Source organism: Notamacropus eugenii, chromosome 1 (genome assembly GCF_028372415.1).
Source record: "Notamacropus eugenii isolate mMacEug1 chromosome 1, mMacEug1.pri_v2, whole genome shotgun sequence".
In the NCBI taxonomy this organism is placed as follows: domain Eukaryota; kingdom Metazoa; phylum Chordata; class Mammalia; order Diprotodontia; family Macropodidae; genus Notamacropus; species Notamacropus eugenii.
In genome coordinates, this window is record NC_092872.1 from 176,775,847 (window position 1) to 176,791,869 (window position 16,023).

Here is a 16,023-nt window from a genome sequence, read left to right on the forward strand (position 1 = left end):
TATAAAAAGGAAGCTGAAAAGCTTTGGGGGAAGGGAGGCTACACCTGTAGTTAAAAAAAGTCCAGAATCAGGAGTGTAACCTAGACTGAAATGCAGTCTTTCACTCTCCATGTTTTACATCTTCCAGTTCCTTCACTGTTCTAGATCTCAGTCTGGATCACTTGGGTCTGATGATCTAGGCTAGGAATAGCCTATCAAGTCCAGTGACATGTTCTCTTACTATCGTTTGACTTGTTTTAGTTATCACTTCCCCTGTAGCCATTTTTTCTGACCTTGCCAGTTTAAAAAACTCATTTTCCTTGACACAGAAGATAGGCAAAATTAAGCTGAGCAGCTCTATATTTTCCTCACCATCAGTTATCATCATGCCATTCATTGCTCCAGTGGTCCTCTCTTTTCTTTGACCTTTCTCTTCCCTATGTAGGTAAGAAGGAAACCTCTTGCTTTCTTAGTCTCCTCTCCAGGCACAGCTAATTCTAAGCTTTAGAAATCCTGCCATGAATCTTAGAAGACCATGGCATGCTTTAATATTCATCCTTTGTTATTTGCCCTAGCTTCCAGTTTCAGTACATATCTTTTATTTTGTTGTATCCACACTCTGGTGTCTTTAGACTGCTTCCTCTTTTCTTCTTTATCAAATTGATTTTCTTTGTGCCTTTCAGAATTTCCTTACTGGCACTGGTTCCCCTGTAGAATTTCAGGCTCTGTGATTCCACCTATCCTTTCTTTGGTTACTTTGAAATCTGATCTCTCAAAATCTAGAGGGTGTGTCAGCGTTTCCTCTTTTAGATAGAACAATCACTTCCCTGAAAGTTTCCCATCATTCCCACTGCAGCCACTCGTTCCTTCTTTTTGTTAACAATCAAATCCAGAATAGAATTTCTCACTGTTTCCACTACTTTTCAGAGGATAAAATTATCAAGGCAAATCAGGAACTTATTAATTACTGTGCTTTAGACAAAGCGCACACTCATATAGATGTCTGCATAACTGAACACCCCCAATCACTACTATACCTAACGTTTCCAATCCAGAAATCAGGTCATTCTTACACTGTAAGCTGTATTCAAGAATTCCAAGTCTCATTCTCAGACATTACTTTCTTAACCAGCTGTTCATTTCCTAATATGTTTGTTGAATGTTGAATTAACCTTAAAAAATATACATGATAGAAAAGGGATTTAAAAATCAATGTAGCAAACATATGGAAACTTTTACTTCCAATTGAGAAGCATCCCCTTCAAAGAAGTCACCTTAGTAGGTGAGACCTTGATTTCAGCTGTGCTGCCAGTGCTCAGAATTCCTCTTTGGAATTGCCTTCAGAGCTAATACATGAGCCACACAGGAAACCAAGTCTCATTGTTTTATTACCACACCTACATTTTTACCCAAATAGTATTACCCAGCTTAATCACTTGCCTTATTCACCAGCCAAAACTCTGAATGATCTTGGACAGTTAAAAAGAATTCAAGTCTACTCTCAAAAAGCTGAAGATTGGCTACCATTGAGGATATTGTAAAAATTATATCACAGGTGTGGAAGTCAGCTAATAAGAGGGCTTCATCCACATGCTAGCCCATGAATGTATTTCTAGATTATTCCAAAGTAACTGCTTTGAAAGGAACATTTTTCATTTGGATGGTATCATTTTTTTAGCAATTAGTCATATTTCCTGATAGTCATACCTAATAATATAATGAGTATCAATATTCAGCTCACCCCCAAACCAAATTCCAGTGGCAGTATATCAAAAGCCCTCTTTCCCACTTCATTGGAACAAAAAAGGAAAGGTAGCTCTTCAATTTATTTTAGGTCTACTGCTTAGTGGTCTTTATGAGCTAGAATGGTGAGTTGCATTGAATAAGATAAAGCCTATTTGGAAACAGTGAAGAATAAAAAGGCTAAGGGCAAAGAACTTGAGGTACGAGTGCACTGGAAGCTACGAGAGCGACAGCAACATTTGATTGTATTTAAGGCAATCTAGTCATATAGTCTCTCAAATGAGCTATGGAATGCAGAGCTTTTTTTTTTTTTTAATTCTTCCACTCTTTTGAACATAGTAATTCTTTTTGATGTACCCCAACTAGTTAGATGGCTTTTTAAAAAATAGTCTTGGTATCTTTTGTCATACACCACCTTCATTTACAGATATATCTATCTTTCCTCACCTTATCCGAAAAGACATCTCTTGTAACATTCTTTCTTTTTTAAAGAAAGAAGAAAAAGCAGAAAAGCTGTTCCACAGATCTAACACATGGACAGTTTGACAACATGCAGCATTCAGCACCCCAAGTTCCTTACCTCTGCAAATAGGGGAGGGAGATTCATTTTCTCATCTCTCTTTAGGGGCCAGGCTTGGTCATTGTGATATGTGTTCCACCGAAAGATAAAATTTAGAACACTTGACTGTAGTGAGGCTTATTAGTTACCATGAAAATGATGAAATCTCCTTAGATCTTTTAAAAAGGAGATGCTCCTCATCCCCTGTGCCTGAGAGATGTCGGCCCAATAGATGAAGGAGATGGGCTTTGGAGGTCTCATTTCATCCTTGTACTAAGCTATTTTCCTTCATAAAATCCATCGAGATTGCCCTAAAAAGCACTTAGAGAAAAAATCATTGGAGAGAAGTGATGCTCTAAACACAGGTTACATCTCTTCCTTTGAAGATGGCATTGTAGAAGTTTAGGGTCAGTTTTCCATTTTTTTTGAGGAAAAAAAAAGCCATTTTGTTTGTCCAACAGCAAAGTAGTTCTAAAACTGTAGCTTCTGGAAAAACTACTTGTTTTTAAGTAGCTTTTCCCTAACTTGACGTTGACTTCCTTCATTTTATTCCCACATTTTATTTTAGTACAGGGTCATGGGACACATTCTTACTGTGACAAGTTTTGTCCAGTGCAGTATCCCCAGAATATTTGGTAGATGTGAAGTGGTTGTGGCTATAAACTTTCATGAAGGACTTAATTTTTCATTTCTTGTCAATCTTCTCTTTGCCTATTGCTGGGGTCACTTTGTGGGGGTAGCATTTGATACCAGTCCCCAGGACATAGCTGTAGAACCTGTCAGACCTGTCAGAGGTCCCATCATCTATGTTCTTTTTTTCCTTTCTTTTTGTGAGGCACCTGGAGTTAAGTGACTTGCCCTGGGGCACACAGCACAAAGTGTCAGTTCAAATTTGAACTCAGATCCTCCTGCCTCGAGGGCCAGTGCTCCATCCACTGTGCCACCCTACCTGCCTCTCTGCATTGTCTGTGTTCTTGATGATAATGGTTTTGCTTTCAGAGTACCTCCCAACCAGGACCAGCACTACCTTCTTAGATTTATGAACTTTTTCATTTTGATATGAAGCAAGATACTCCTAGAGCCAAATGCTACTTTTCCATTTTATTGGGGGCAAAAATTCTTAAGCAGGATAATTGCTTACTGCAAATTATATTTTCTTCAGTTTGTGGAAAAAATCAGGCATCCTGTTTTTAAAAAAATTATTTATCTCTTTTGTTTTTATATGGCCAAAATTTCTCCCAGTATTCTTCTCCTGAACCATCTCATGTGACCCCCCCAAAAAAAAATTTAAGGAAGAAACTCCAGCTAAAGACAATCAATACATTGAGAAAGTCCAAACATACAGGCAATAATTCCACAGTGTGGACATCCCACCTCTGAAGGGGGAGCAGGTGTCTTCTCATATCTTTTCTTTCCAGTGTTACTTGTTTTTTTTGTTGTTTGTAATTTTACAAATTCGCTTTTAATTGTTTTGTGGTTGTTCTTTCCATTTACATGGTTCCCAGAATATTGACATTTTAGTCAATTTATTTGTAGAATGCCAAATTGCCTTTCAGAATGATTGTACTGATCCACAGCTCCACCAACAATGTGCTAGTGTGTTCATCTTCTCACAGAACCTCCAAGATTAGCTGTTCCCATCTATTGTTATCTTTGATCAGGTTCCTGTTAAGAAGAAATCGCTTTTTCTTTATAGGATATTTCCCTGGTGCACAGACCACAAATCAGTGTCATCTTAGGAGGCTGGGCAGAGGGTTCTCTGCTTTCAAGACAACAGGCCAATGAGATGGGAAGGGGAAAAAAACGGGAATCAAAACTTGAACATCTTCCATAGAGTAAGATTGGAGGTTCTTTTTTTTTCCCTCCCTTGGTTTTTATATAATTAATCCTCACTCCATTCCTCCTCTGTCCACATTTCAAATATGAAATACAAATATGTAACTCAAGAAATTAACTGAACTAAAAGTTCCCAGAGATGAACCTAACCGTTTAATTTTTTTTTGTACCTTTGCTCACATTGTGAGGTTAGAAGAGAAATGCCAGCTTTCTGGTATGATCCAATGGATTGTCATATGTTGAAGCTGGAAGGGGGCCTCAAGACATTAGTCTAATGCCGTCTGTTCATAATGAGGAAACTGAGCCTGAGAGAGGTCCAGTGATTTCCCCAAGGTTACTGGCAAAGCCAAGACTGGAGCTGGCAGCTGATAGAAAAGTCGACATGAAGTAACTAGCAAAAAAGAAGGTCCGTTTCACACACTAAGCAGATCTGAATGGTGATAACCACTTAGGCAATCTTTTTTTTTCTTTTTCCCCAAATCAGAATGTGCCTTATTTACCTCAATTAAAAGAAGCCTTAAAGGCCACTCACGTCTATATTTTTCCCAAGTTTGTAGGGGTTACATTACGTTGTTTATGCCTGTTTTCTTTTTCTCACAGAGGGACAAAAACTTCCAGCTTGCATCTCTGCTGAAGACAGATACAGGAGAGATGATTTAGAGCCAAACTAGGGCTTAGATTTTGTTTTGTTTTGCTTCTTTGTTTTGAAGATTAGGTTCCTCATACTTATCTCTCATTTCTCTTACTCTTTCCTTTTACTTAAGATTGGGAAATCTCATTCACACACAAAAAAAGTCCAGTCACCTTGCATTCACTCTAGGTATTACACATGCCCACTGGGCACTTTGAATGCCCTCTCTCTTCAAGGAAGAAACACTGAATGAAACAACATGAGCCTTGGAAATTTAGTTTTGTCTAACATGCAAGGTAAAGGTAGAGGAGGAGAAATCCAGACAAGAAGAGGGGAAAGTGGAGTGGACCAGCATGAAGGGAACCACAGGCAAAACAGTGTTTTGGCAGCAGAAATCGGAGCCAACCTCTTGGCTAGACCTTATCATCCTTCTCTCTCAACAGAAGGCTGTTTCTGAGCCAGTCTCTATAGAAATTGCAACATTTGGCCTCTGTGGCAGTATGATCTGTACCCAGGGTGTTTGTTGCGTAGGGGGGAACCTTGGCTCCTACTTGTTGCTCTTAGTCAGGTCCCAACACCATCTCATGCCCCAGATGTGCCCAGACCTGCTGCCCCTAGGTAGATGTCTTTTGGCAGTGGGGTGAAGGTAGAAGGGTTCATCCTTTCTCTTGGTGTTTCCTGACACACTGTCTTCTGAGGAATGTTCGTAGTCTCCCAGTATTGATCCTTAGATCAATAAAGGAGAGACAAGTTGTTCTTTTCATTCTTTCATCTCTTAAAAGACTTGATTTTGGTTTTTACCAATATCAGTAGACCCATTACTGGTACAGTGTTTCCACCTATCACCTATCAACAAATAGTGGAGTTTCTTTGTACAGTACCATCAAAGTGTTCAGGTAGCAGGGCCTCTTCTGACTTAAGCAGAAAACCTTCCCTCCTAGCTATAAGGTAGTCTGAAGTCCTATCTCTTATTAGTGCTCAGATCTTTATCCCTTTTAGGTGATTATTAGTCAAAAAATATACATACTCAGAAATTGTCCTTGATGCCATACATCTACAAATGGATGATTTCTCTTCCAAAAACTTGTGTGTGTGTGAGTGTGTGTGTGTGTGTGTGTGTGTGTGTGTGTGTGTGCTTCTCTATTGGAAAGAACATTTACATTCCTCAATGGGGAGTTAATCTATAAAAAAAAACAACCTATTTTTTCTTTGGAAATTGCCATCTTGCAACCTGTTACCATTTTACAACTTATGAGTCATGGGTAGAGACTGTTCTGGAACATGAACATAGGACAATTTTAAAGAAGTTGTGTAATTAAAAAAAAAAAAAAGTTGAGTGCCTAATGGTTATGCCAAGTGTGTAGATTTTGAGGATTTCATTTCTTCACACCAGAAGTTCCCAACCTGGAATATATGAACCCCTGGGGCTACAAGAAGGTTATCAAGGAATATGGGAATTCTTGGCAAATAAATATAGCATCCTAATGAAATTAATCTCTGTATCTTCTGTGTATATATCTTGTATGTCCTGATTTATGTATGTTGTCTTCCTATTAGAACATACCTTCCTTGAGGGCAAGTTGTGTTTTTGCTGTTTTTATCCTCAGTACTTAGAAACATATCCAGCACATAATAAGTACCTGATCAATACTTGATTGCTTAGCTGATTATGTGAGACATGTGCATAGTGAACATTAGAATTTCTTTGCTATTGAATAGGGGTAAGGAAAGGTTTACTGAAATCCATGACATATGGGATCAGAAAAGGTTGTAAATTCTTGCTTTATAATCTTTTCTCTATGCTACTTTAGGGAGAGAGAGGGAGAGAGAGAGATGCTCCTTAGAAAATGCTGGATTCTTAAAAACATCAGCACATGGGATGGTTAATTCTTAATTCAAGTCTTAGCTCTGTTACTAGCCAGCTGTTTGACTTGAGGCAAGTCATTTTCCTTCTCCAGGTCACTATTTCCTCACTTATAAAATAAGAAATTGAATTAAATGATATCTACAGTCCCCGTGAGTTTTGATATTCTTTGATTTTAAGGTCTTCATTGCAGTAGTCCTTGGTGGATTTATTTCTTGTTGGCTTTTTTAATTTTCTTTTTAGTTTGTCCTTCCCCTCACCCCTTATTTTTTTTTAAAAAATTTGAAAATTTATAGTAATGCAAGTGGAAACTTAAAATTACCCAGCTGAGAAAATGCAGGAGTTAAGCTCTCAACACAGCATAAATTGACCAGTGGTTTTACATTTTGGATTCCCATTTGGAATGTTCAAGTTTGGTTGAGCTCCTGTTACTGTAGGAATTCTTAACATTGGCACTTCCTGACTTTGTCAAGTTAGAGTGTACAGATATAACATGCTGCTACCAAAGGTTTCAGCAGGCAATAAAACTTGTGTTTGACCCCAACCAAAAATGGTTTGACGATCCGATGCTGTATTCCTCCCCAAATGAATTGGGAGGTATCAGAAACCACAGCTTCCTGATGGTGAACAAAGCACATCACTGTAAGCTGGAAAAACTGTGGCCAGAGTACCAGGAGAATGGGAACTTCCTGGATGGTGAGTGAGTAAAATCGTCTATTTTCCTAAAGCACCCTTCAGGTAAGAGAAGCCAGTTTCTCTTTTTAATCGCAAGCTGAATGTTTTGGACTTGAAGCTGAATGGGGGGGGGGGGGGGGGGGGAGAACTGCCATATATTCCACTGATCATGATCATGACCCCCTAACCTTGAGCCCATCTTTCTTCCTTTTTAAACAATTCATTGAATACCTTCATGAAGTCTCTTTTGTAGGTGGTTAAGGGGCAGAATAGGTCCCAGATGTACAAAGAATTAGATATTTCTATGAGACACACAAATGCACTCTAAACTTGGTCTTTCTGTTTAAAGTCACTCTGAGGCTCTGTACATGCATGCTAAGTACTAGCCACCCCTTTTGTTCTTCTCTCTCATGTGGAATCACATGTGTGAGGTGAGACGTGCTCTATGTAGTATGATGGAAAGAGCTTAAGGAGAGGAGATTTGGGTTTGAGCCCTATCTATGCTGAGTAGCCCTGGACAACTCATATAGGCTCTTATGGTCTCACTTTCAAAAAAGATTATCTGTGTCCTCCTCCAGGTCTAAAATGCCAGGCAGACAACTGCCAAGTCATCTTTCTTCTTCCATACCACTCCTGTTTGCTTTAATCCACAGAAGTTCTAAATGTCCTGCTTTACCAAAATCTTTCAAAACCTACTCCATTGCTGATAAGTTAACAAAAACAACAACAAAAAAAAAAAAACTTGATTTAGATTAAGCTTTAATTTGTGGGAAGTAAGACATTCAACTAAAACAAATGTACAAGTCCAGTGCAGTTTCTGGCATGCTCCAGGCACTTGTACAGTTTCTTTAGTTAGGCTGAAATCTTGTCAAATTGAATATTATCTGATTTAAATGGGCTATTGTCCGGGGCTTAGCAACTTTATAATGTGGACATTGCCATCATGGGGATATTTACAGAAAATGAACACATGGAGCAAATGGAAGATGGCACATGAGGATGCACAGGTTCTTCTGGCAACCGAGCTTTTTGTTGGCCATATAAAAGTTAGACGTATTAATTTTTTTTTTTCATAGAAACATACAAAGTTGAACCAACCAAATCAATACTGTTTCAGTGTAGTTTTCTCTTCAAGCTGAACGGTGGCACCATTGAACAAAGCCAAACTTTTGTACAGCCTGTGTCAGGTTAAAGCATTATAGGAATGTGCAGTTATGGTAAGGAACATGAGAATGATGATCTTGGTCGAATGAAGACAGTCCAGCCCTCTATAAAACAGTAAAATTGGCAAAAAGTTTTCTTAGGAGACCCTGGCCTATCCTTTCTGTGAACTTTTCTCTCTGCAGGGGCAACTCATTTTCCCCTTCTCCCACCTTCGGCCACCCAGTGCCCTCCTGCTCCCCGAGCGTCTTCTTTCTGGCAGACCTAGAAATGATCTGATACCATTTGCACTTGTTAGTTGATTGACACTCATTCGAACTGCAGTTATAATGTGTTCCGTCAACCAGGCATTCGCCTTGTAAGTCCCTTATCTTTCTTCCTGGTATAAAAGGCTTTGTTTCTCATTAAAGGAATGTTAGGCATTGGGAAGCAGGTGAGGAGACATGCTTTTGGAAAAGGGAGGTCCAAAGTCATACTTCAGGTTCATCTCTGAAAAAAAAAAATATGTTTATTTATCCTGTTAACTATCTGTGTGGTGTCTCTGGGCCTCCGCATCCTCATCAGTAAAGTAAAGGGGTTGGACTAGATCTCTAAAGTACTTTCTAGAACTAAATCCTTTGAGGATGACTCTGGATTCCTCGTAAGAGATGAAGGAGCAGTCTCCCCCCTTTTCATCCCACCCCCCTTTCCCCCCATCTTTCTTGCTCTCTCCCATGGCCTCCAGCTCCACTGGGATCAGCACGCTGTGGGTCTGGTTGGGTTTAGGTTACAGTCCGAGTTACAATGTTTCTGACGACTTCCAAGACCTTGAGCTAGCCTTGCTTCTGGCACAGCCCAACCCACCGCCCCACTCTGGACTCGACCCCTATTTCCCCTTACCCCCTCCATTTTTGAGCATAGGTTGAACTTCTTCCCCCTCATAACCTATCCTTTAACCTTCCTCTGCCCTGGGAGGCCCATATTTATATTATTCAGCACATCTGACCATTATTTAACAATATTTCCATATGTTATCCCTCCTCCCTTTTACTGACATCCAGAACATTTACCCCATCCCTCCCCCGTGTTATTTCTACCTCTGTCATTGAAGTTGCATATAAGAACCTGTGTCTCTTCGTAGCCAGTCACAATTGTATGTGCATCCCCTGAATAGAGTAAAATCAGTCCACTTAAGTGTTCAAGAAAAACCTTCACCGTTTTAAACTGGAGATGAAAAGGAATGCATTTGTGCTTTAAAAAAAAGAGGGGGGGAGAGACTTAAAGCCTTCAGCTTGTTTGCAGATAGGTCTGTGTTCTCCGGGAAAGTGTAATGGGCCTCAGGTCAGCTTCATTGATTTAATGCATTACTCAGGCTGCCTGAGCAGGGGGAGAATCTTCTTAGACCGCATTAGAAGTGCCTCGAGCCTCTATGACTCCTTTTGATCAAATTTCTGTGAATGATGAGTGTCATGCCCTCTTCAAGCCAGCTGTGAGAGGGACTGCTCTGGGACTCCTAGGGCATGCTGGAACACACCACACCGGGCACAGAGATGAGAGCTTGCTACAAAGGTGAGAGAGGCAGACACAACTTCGTACTGGAGAACACCAAGGGGGAGGATCTTATTTCATTCCCGTCTGAGGGCTGAGTGTACATCAGACCTTGAGGTGCTCGGATTCAGACGAGAGTAAAGGGGTGGGTGATGGTCCTGCCTTTTTAGTACTTGTACAGACAGGAGTGTTTCCAGTACTTCTTGTGAGAGCTCACCGAGGAATGGGAAATTCTTTTAAAGCTCAGGAAACATAAGCACCAACATGGCTGAGGTAAGAAAAGTTCCCATTTTAGACACTGAATGCCTGATTATAGTGGACAACTTTTTTTTTCTCATTTTGGGGACTGTGGGGTGTGTGTTGCCGCTGGAGTGATGGGGTTTGTGGAGGCGGCCCTTTGAGGGGGAGTGTTGTCTGTTTGGGCTTTAATGGGTTCTAACGCTACATGTTGAGGCATTTGATGAGTTAATTTTCAAAAGAGCTGCCATACCTGGGCTGCTAGGCTGTGTGCTCTCAAGCTGTCTGCAAAGGGGGAAAGCTGAAATTTTAGCTTACTGCACCTAGGTATAAACACCAGTTAGGTAATTGTTTTCAGACTGAAGTGGTCGGGCTCTGAAGACCTAGAACCTGATGATGTCTGATTGTACAAGTCTGAGATATACGTTAATCACAATAAAAATCTTTGATTTGTGACTTAAATGTATTCTAAGGCCAAGTGCTTTGAGCAAATACATTAGAGTTATTGTGATGTATAAATGCACTGGGAGACCAGAAAGCCATCCAGCCTCTCTCTGGAGTTCTTAGAATGAACGTGTAAGTGTTCAGCAATCGAAGCCCCATGTCTGCATTTTAGACACATTTCATTGCTGACGCTCTCTGCCTCTCAGAAACTAAAGCCAGTAATACTTTTTCCAAACGAAGTAGGTATCTACTTGGCGTTGTTTGGTTCCGTGGAGTGATTTTCTTTGAAGAAATTAAGCAGCTAAATAGCTGACATTTAAGACAGGCTATTTTTTCTGACTAGATTTGGTTGTCTGTGGAAAACTAAACATGGCCTCAAATGTAAACTTAAATCCATTATCATTTTGCTAGGCAGAATTATACAGAAAGCAGAGTGGCAATTACTGTCTTTCCCCCTACCCCCAAATCCCTACCACGTACCCACCATTTCCCAAATATTTTCGGTAACAGAGGGTAGGAAGGAGAGCTGTGTGACTGATGTAAAAGAGTTTCTGGGAAAATGTAAAATGACTTTCCATCCAGATTGTCAGGTTTCAGAACAATTTGTAAAAGTCTGGATTGTGTTTCTGAAAAACAAAAATCTCCCCAGGGTTAGTTCAAACTGAATTACGTTGAGTTTTTAATCTTTCCAAATGAAAAAGCCTGATAAAATGGTCACTTGTCACTTTGAAAAAAAGTCCACCCATCTGAGATTTAAGACAAGCTTAATAACACTGGCTTTGCATGTTATGCTGTATTCACTAGGTTGTTGAGAGCTGCCTGAATCTGTAATAAATTCCCCCCCTCCCCTTTTTAAAGTCATATAATTAGTCAGTTTCTCAAACCCGGGGAGCCTATTGTTTGTCTTATCTTTGGGTGAGCTCGGCTCTGCTCTATGTTGCAAAACCTGGAGGCGGGCTGGGTTTCTTAGTGTTCCCGCAGTCTGCAAACGAAGTCAGCTTCATTAGTCTCACGATGGCACATCCCATGCATGGCTGGTGTTGCCACTTCCTTCCAGCTAGTCCTGGAGCATGATCCGGGCTGCCTTGGTTTGGATAAGCTTGTAAGGATTTGTCAGCCAGATGTGACAAGATTGTCAAGAGGCAAGTAAAGGAGGAGATCTGATATTAATCAGTGCATAGCTCGGAGCCAAACTTTCTCATATGCTGTGTAGTAACATGTTCTTCTCATTTAGTGCCTCTCTTTGTGGCTCTGGAACTGCCACTGGTCTAAGTTTGACGGTTAAATGGGATGCCAACTAACAGCCTTTAATTGTATGAATAAAATTCTACTGGGAGGGGGGAGAAGGTGGGAATCACACTTTGTATTTTTTTTTTTTATGTTTCCTCCAGATTTTATAGTTATATTCACTAGAGTCCTCTGAGGATGAGAGCACTTAAATAAGGCCAGGCTCCTAGAATATCTCTCTCCAATTCATGGTCAGAACCAGCTTTCCTATTAGTACTTTGGAGTCCTAAGAAGGAGGGGCCCACTGTTTTTCTGGGAAACCCTGTTGGAGGTGGGGTTGCAGAAGGGACATTTTGAGAAACTTGTGTGTTCATATGTGTATATGTGTGTTTATGTGAGAATTGCTGCCATTTGGTGGACACACGGGGTAGCATAGATTTTTTTTTAATGAATTTTTGTATATTTAACCACAGTTAAAAATTTTATTCAGTGACTAGGATTATGTTGTGCAAGAGATTGTCATTTTTCCAGTATACCGTGCAAACCCTCCCCCCCCATAACAAATGTTGGGTTTGACTGTTTTAACTTATCATTAGATTTTTGCGTAATCATTGTAGAGTTTTCTGGAAGAGTTTTAGTTCAAAGGTGCATGAACAAACACAGAAAAAGAAGCCATAGACTGATGTTTAAGGTGAATGGATCTTGGAGCGCCACTTGGGATTTTTAAAAAACCTGAGAATTTGGGGGAATTAATCAAAAGAATATCTAAACATTACAATGCTTTTGGTGAAAACCAAAAGAAAACATATTTTAAAAGTTAAAATAACTTTTGCCCATCCTAGGAATGCACATCACTTAAATGTTACAAAACATCAAATGTATTTAAAAGTGCAAATTTTAAAGTAAAGGAAAACTACAAATAGCTTTTACTTTTAAAGCCTTTGGTTTTTAAAAATTAGATTATACAGCTAGTTTCTTAAAAATAATTACAAAGGATTATGACAGTCATTACCTTTTCAATCTAATGTTAAAAGAAAAACTGTTAATAAGTCTGATTCCACCAATGAAAGTGAATAATCCATCTAGGCTGTTGTCGAATAAATGGATATTACTGCTTCATCCAGAAAGTTAAATGATGAAAGGTATTGAACATGTAGACAAGAAAATGTACAGTAGCACACGTATAGTTCATCCATGTAATCATCATGTAATTGTGATGAGGCATCATCCTTTAAATAATTGGTAATATCATCTGTTAGCATGTAGTATATTTAAACTGATAAGAATTCCAGGGACTGAGCCGCTTTCTAAACCTTGAACAGCAAGCTGGGAGCTTGAAATGACTAATTGGTGCTCAATAGATAGCAAGCCATGTTCTGTTAGTTTGGGTTGTAATCTGCTTTAGAAATGGCTTCCCTTGTCAATTTCGAGAAGTTCTGCAACAGTAATGATTTGCAGATAAAGTTCCCCAAAATGTTTCTTTCTCTTTGCAGCAGTAGACACATTCCAGTCTTGCATGTGTTTCAGTATGGTGCGGATTGGCAGCTTGTTATTAAGGTCGGTCTGAGCCGAGTAGCCAAGCAGTTGTAAAATGTCCAGCGAAAGGAAGGATGTCTTCCTGATTTCTTACTTAGAGGTGCAAGAAGTCATAACCCTCTGATCCAGTGGAGTATGTAACTAAACCTCAAAACATGCCTGTATTTTATAAATGCATGGGATTAAATATACATGATATAATGAGTTCACGACATACAGTTTGACAGTAAAATTGAACTACAGCATAGAGTATTTGCTGACGTTTAAAAAAAAAAAAAAGGCAGCAGTTGTCTGTGGCCTTAGTAATTATTTTGACAGTACTCATTAACAGAAGTTGCCCTGAGGGGCCCTGTAGGGTAAATGACTTGCCAGAAGAATAGTGGTGGTGATTTGTTGTTTTTATCTCCCCCCCTCCCCAAAAGTGAACATTTTCATTTAGAGGTGGCTTTTATAATAAGCTGCCTTCTTCAGAAATGTCACCCTTCTTTTACACCCTAAATTTTCCTATTTCAGGTCCAAAACTCTCCTCTTTTCAGTGCCACAGATCACTATTTAGGAAGAAGATTCTTTTTTTTTTTTTTTTTTAATATAAGTTGGGGAATTTTGCAAATTCTCCAAGGCAGATATGTTGGTTTTTTGAGAGATTATTTAGCAGTTTAAAAGAATTAACTGGCAGGCTACTATTAATAGCAGTACAGAGTTGGTACTTTCAAAGTTTTTTACAAATAGAGATTGACTTAAAGGAAGTATATTCTCTTAATCTTTGAAGTTTTCCGAATTCTGGAGATTCTTGGGATTGGAGTGTACTTCTCCACCCAGTATACACTTCTATTTTAGCCAAAACAAGAAAATCTTAAAAACAAACAGACAAAAATAGAAAGGAAGACTAGACCCTTTTAGTGTCCAGTTTCTGACCTCCCAGAACTCTTCGCAGTTATAGCCAAACAAGTTGCAACACCATTCAGATCTACACATGGTCTAATTATTGTAAACTGTGGTAATATCGCTTCAGGGTGCTAATAGTCTTATTCAGTCAAGTAGGGCTCAACAGAAATGAAGAAAGAAAACTGTGTCCAGAGCAGGCAGAGAAAACTCTGTCAAAACAACACCATGTGGAAAACAGTTGTCACATGTACGTTTTGACTCAACTACACCTAACAATAGGTGTTGGGTTTGTTTTTTTTAAGAGGATAGTTGTACCTACTCTAATTCTTTATCCCATGTGGATAGCTTTTCTGTCCTGCTGTGTAAGAAAATAAGCATCTGAATGATATTCCTGCTTCATACCAATAGCCACCCCCTTCCCCCATATTTCAGAAACATTTCCCCTACGCTTTCAGAGATAAGCGTCTAATTCCAGAGAACTGGAGGCCCTGCCTTGTCGCTTCCATTTTTCATTGAAGGATAAATTCTTACTCTGGTGCTTTTGACATCTCGTGATATACATACTGGTTTCCTTAGGTGCACACATAGTTTGTTTGGAATGGCATTCCTCATTTAATTATGCCTTGGACTTCAGTGGCATCCTGGGAATTAAACTGAAACTGAGCTTCTAGAGAATTAACACGGTACGGCACAGCTCATGGCTTTGGTTTTGGTTCTCTTTTTAATTGGCAGTAAGTTGTTTTGTTTCTTCCTCAGCAAAGTTCAGATCCCAATACAGCCGTTTATAGCTCTTGTAAGTACCTGCCTCCTGGACGGTGGCTTAGGATTGAAGACATCTCAGTGAGTAAGCTGAGTAAAATTCAAAATATCAATCCAAAAGTGCAGTTAGCGTCTGCCCATTGACTTTTTCTAAGGGTGCCTCTGAAGATTATTATTGTACATTCGTAATTTCAGTATGAAATGGAAGACTGGTGAAGATGTTTTTAATTCTACATATGTCTTGAGAAGGAATAGAAATACTTTGCTTTGTTTTAAGTAATCTACTTAAAACTGTTTTTCTTTATATTTCTTTTCTTTTTGTCATTGAAGTTGCTAGTTTTGAAAATAAAAAGAAGATATGAATGTGATATGTTTTGGGGGGAGAAGTTTATACATGTATTTAGAGAGAGATCAAAAGAAAAAGAAATTGACTAGTCACCTGTCTTTGCACTAGGCAGCCATAGAAGTCTAACTTCCCTTTTCCAAGATTCACACAAACATATCACCATTCAGATTATCATCTTCCACAATAGTAGTACCACCATCCTCTCTGGTAATCCAGGATGGAATCTCCAAGTTACTGTTGACTGCCTTTTCCCCTCTTCTCTTCATTCTTCTTTGCCATTTATTCTGTCACTTTCCAGTGTTTTCTTTTCACATGTATCTTGTATGGAACCATCTTTTTTCATGCCCAGTGATACCACTGTCTTGTAGGCCATCATCACTGCACATCTTGAGTATTAACTTCTAATTAGTCATCTGGTCTCCCAGCTCTGCCTCAGTTGCACTTCTTAAAGTAGATTATATGAAGTCACTTTCCTGATTTAAAAAAAAAAGAGGAAGAAATCTTCAAGTTTTCTTATTACTTAATAGGCTTAAATCCAAACTTTTCCTTCAGGCATTTATCAGTCCCCACAGTGCCTAACCAAGTTGAGCTTATAAGACATTACAAGATGAATC

General features: G+C 39.3%; 1 protein-coding gene across 5 annotated transcripts in view; it reads left to right on the plus strand.

Annotated features, from left to right (window-relative positions):
- The window catches only part of BNC1 (basonuclin zinc finger protein 1), a 178,870-nt gene that overhangs the window by 143,127 nt on the left and 19,720 nt on the right, over window positions 1-16,023 (plus strand). The window contains exon 1 of one of the 5 annotated variants that reach the window (XM_072619545.1): window positions 7,099-7,308. The exons of 3 other annotated variants lie outside the window; for them this stretch is intronic. In XM_072619545.1, coding sequence (XP_072475646.1) covers window positions 7,291-7,308 — 18 coding nt within the window. In that variant the 5' untranslated portion in view covers window positions 7,099-7,290. Of the gene's footprint in view, window positions 1-7,098; window positions 7,309-10,074; window positions 10,249-16,023 lie in introns of those variants that run through there. One more of the 5 variants, XM_072619552.1, reaches the window with a different exon arrangement.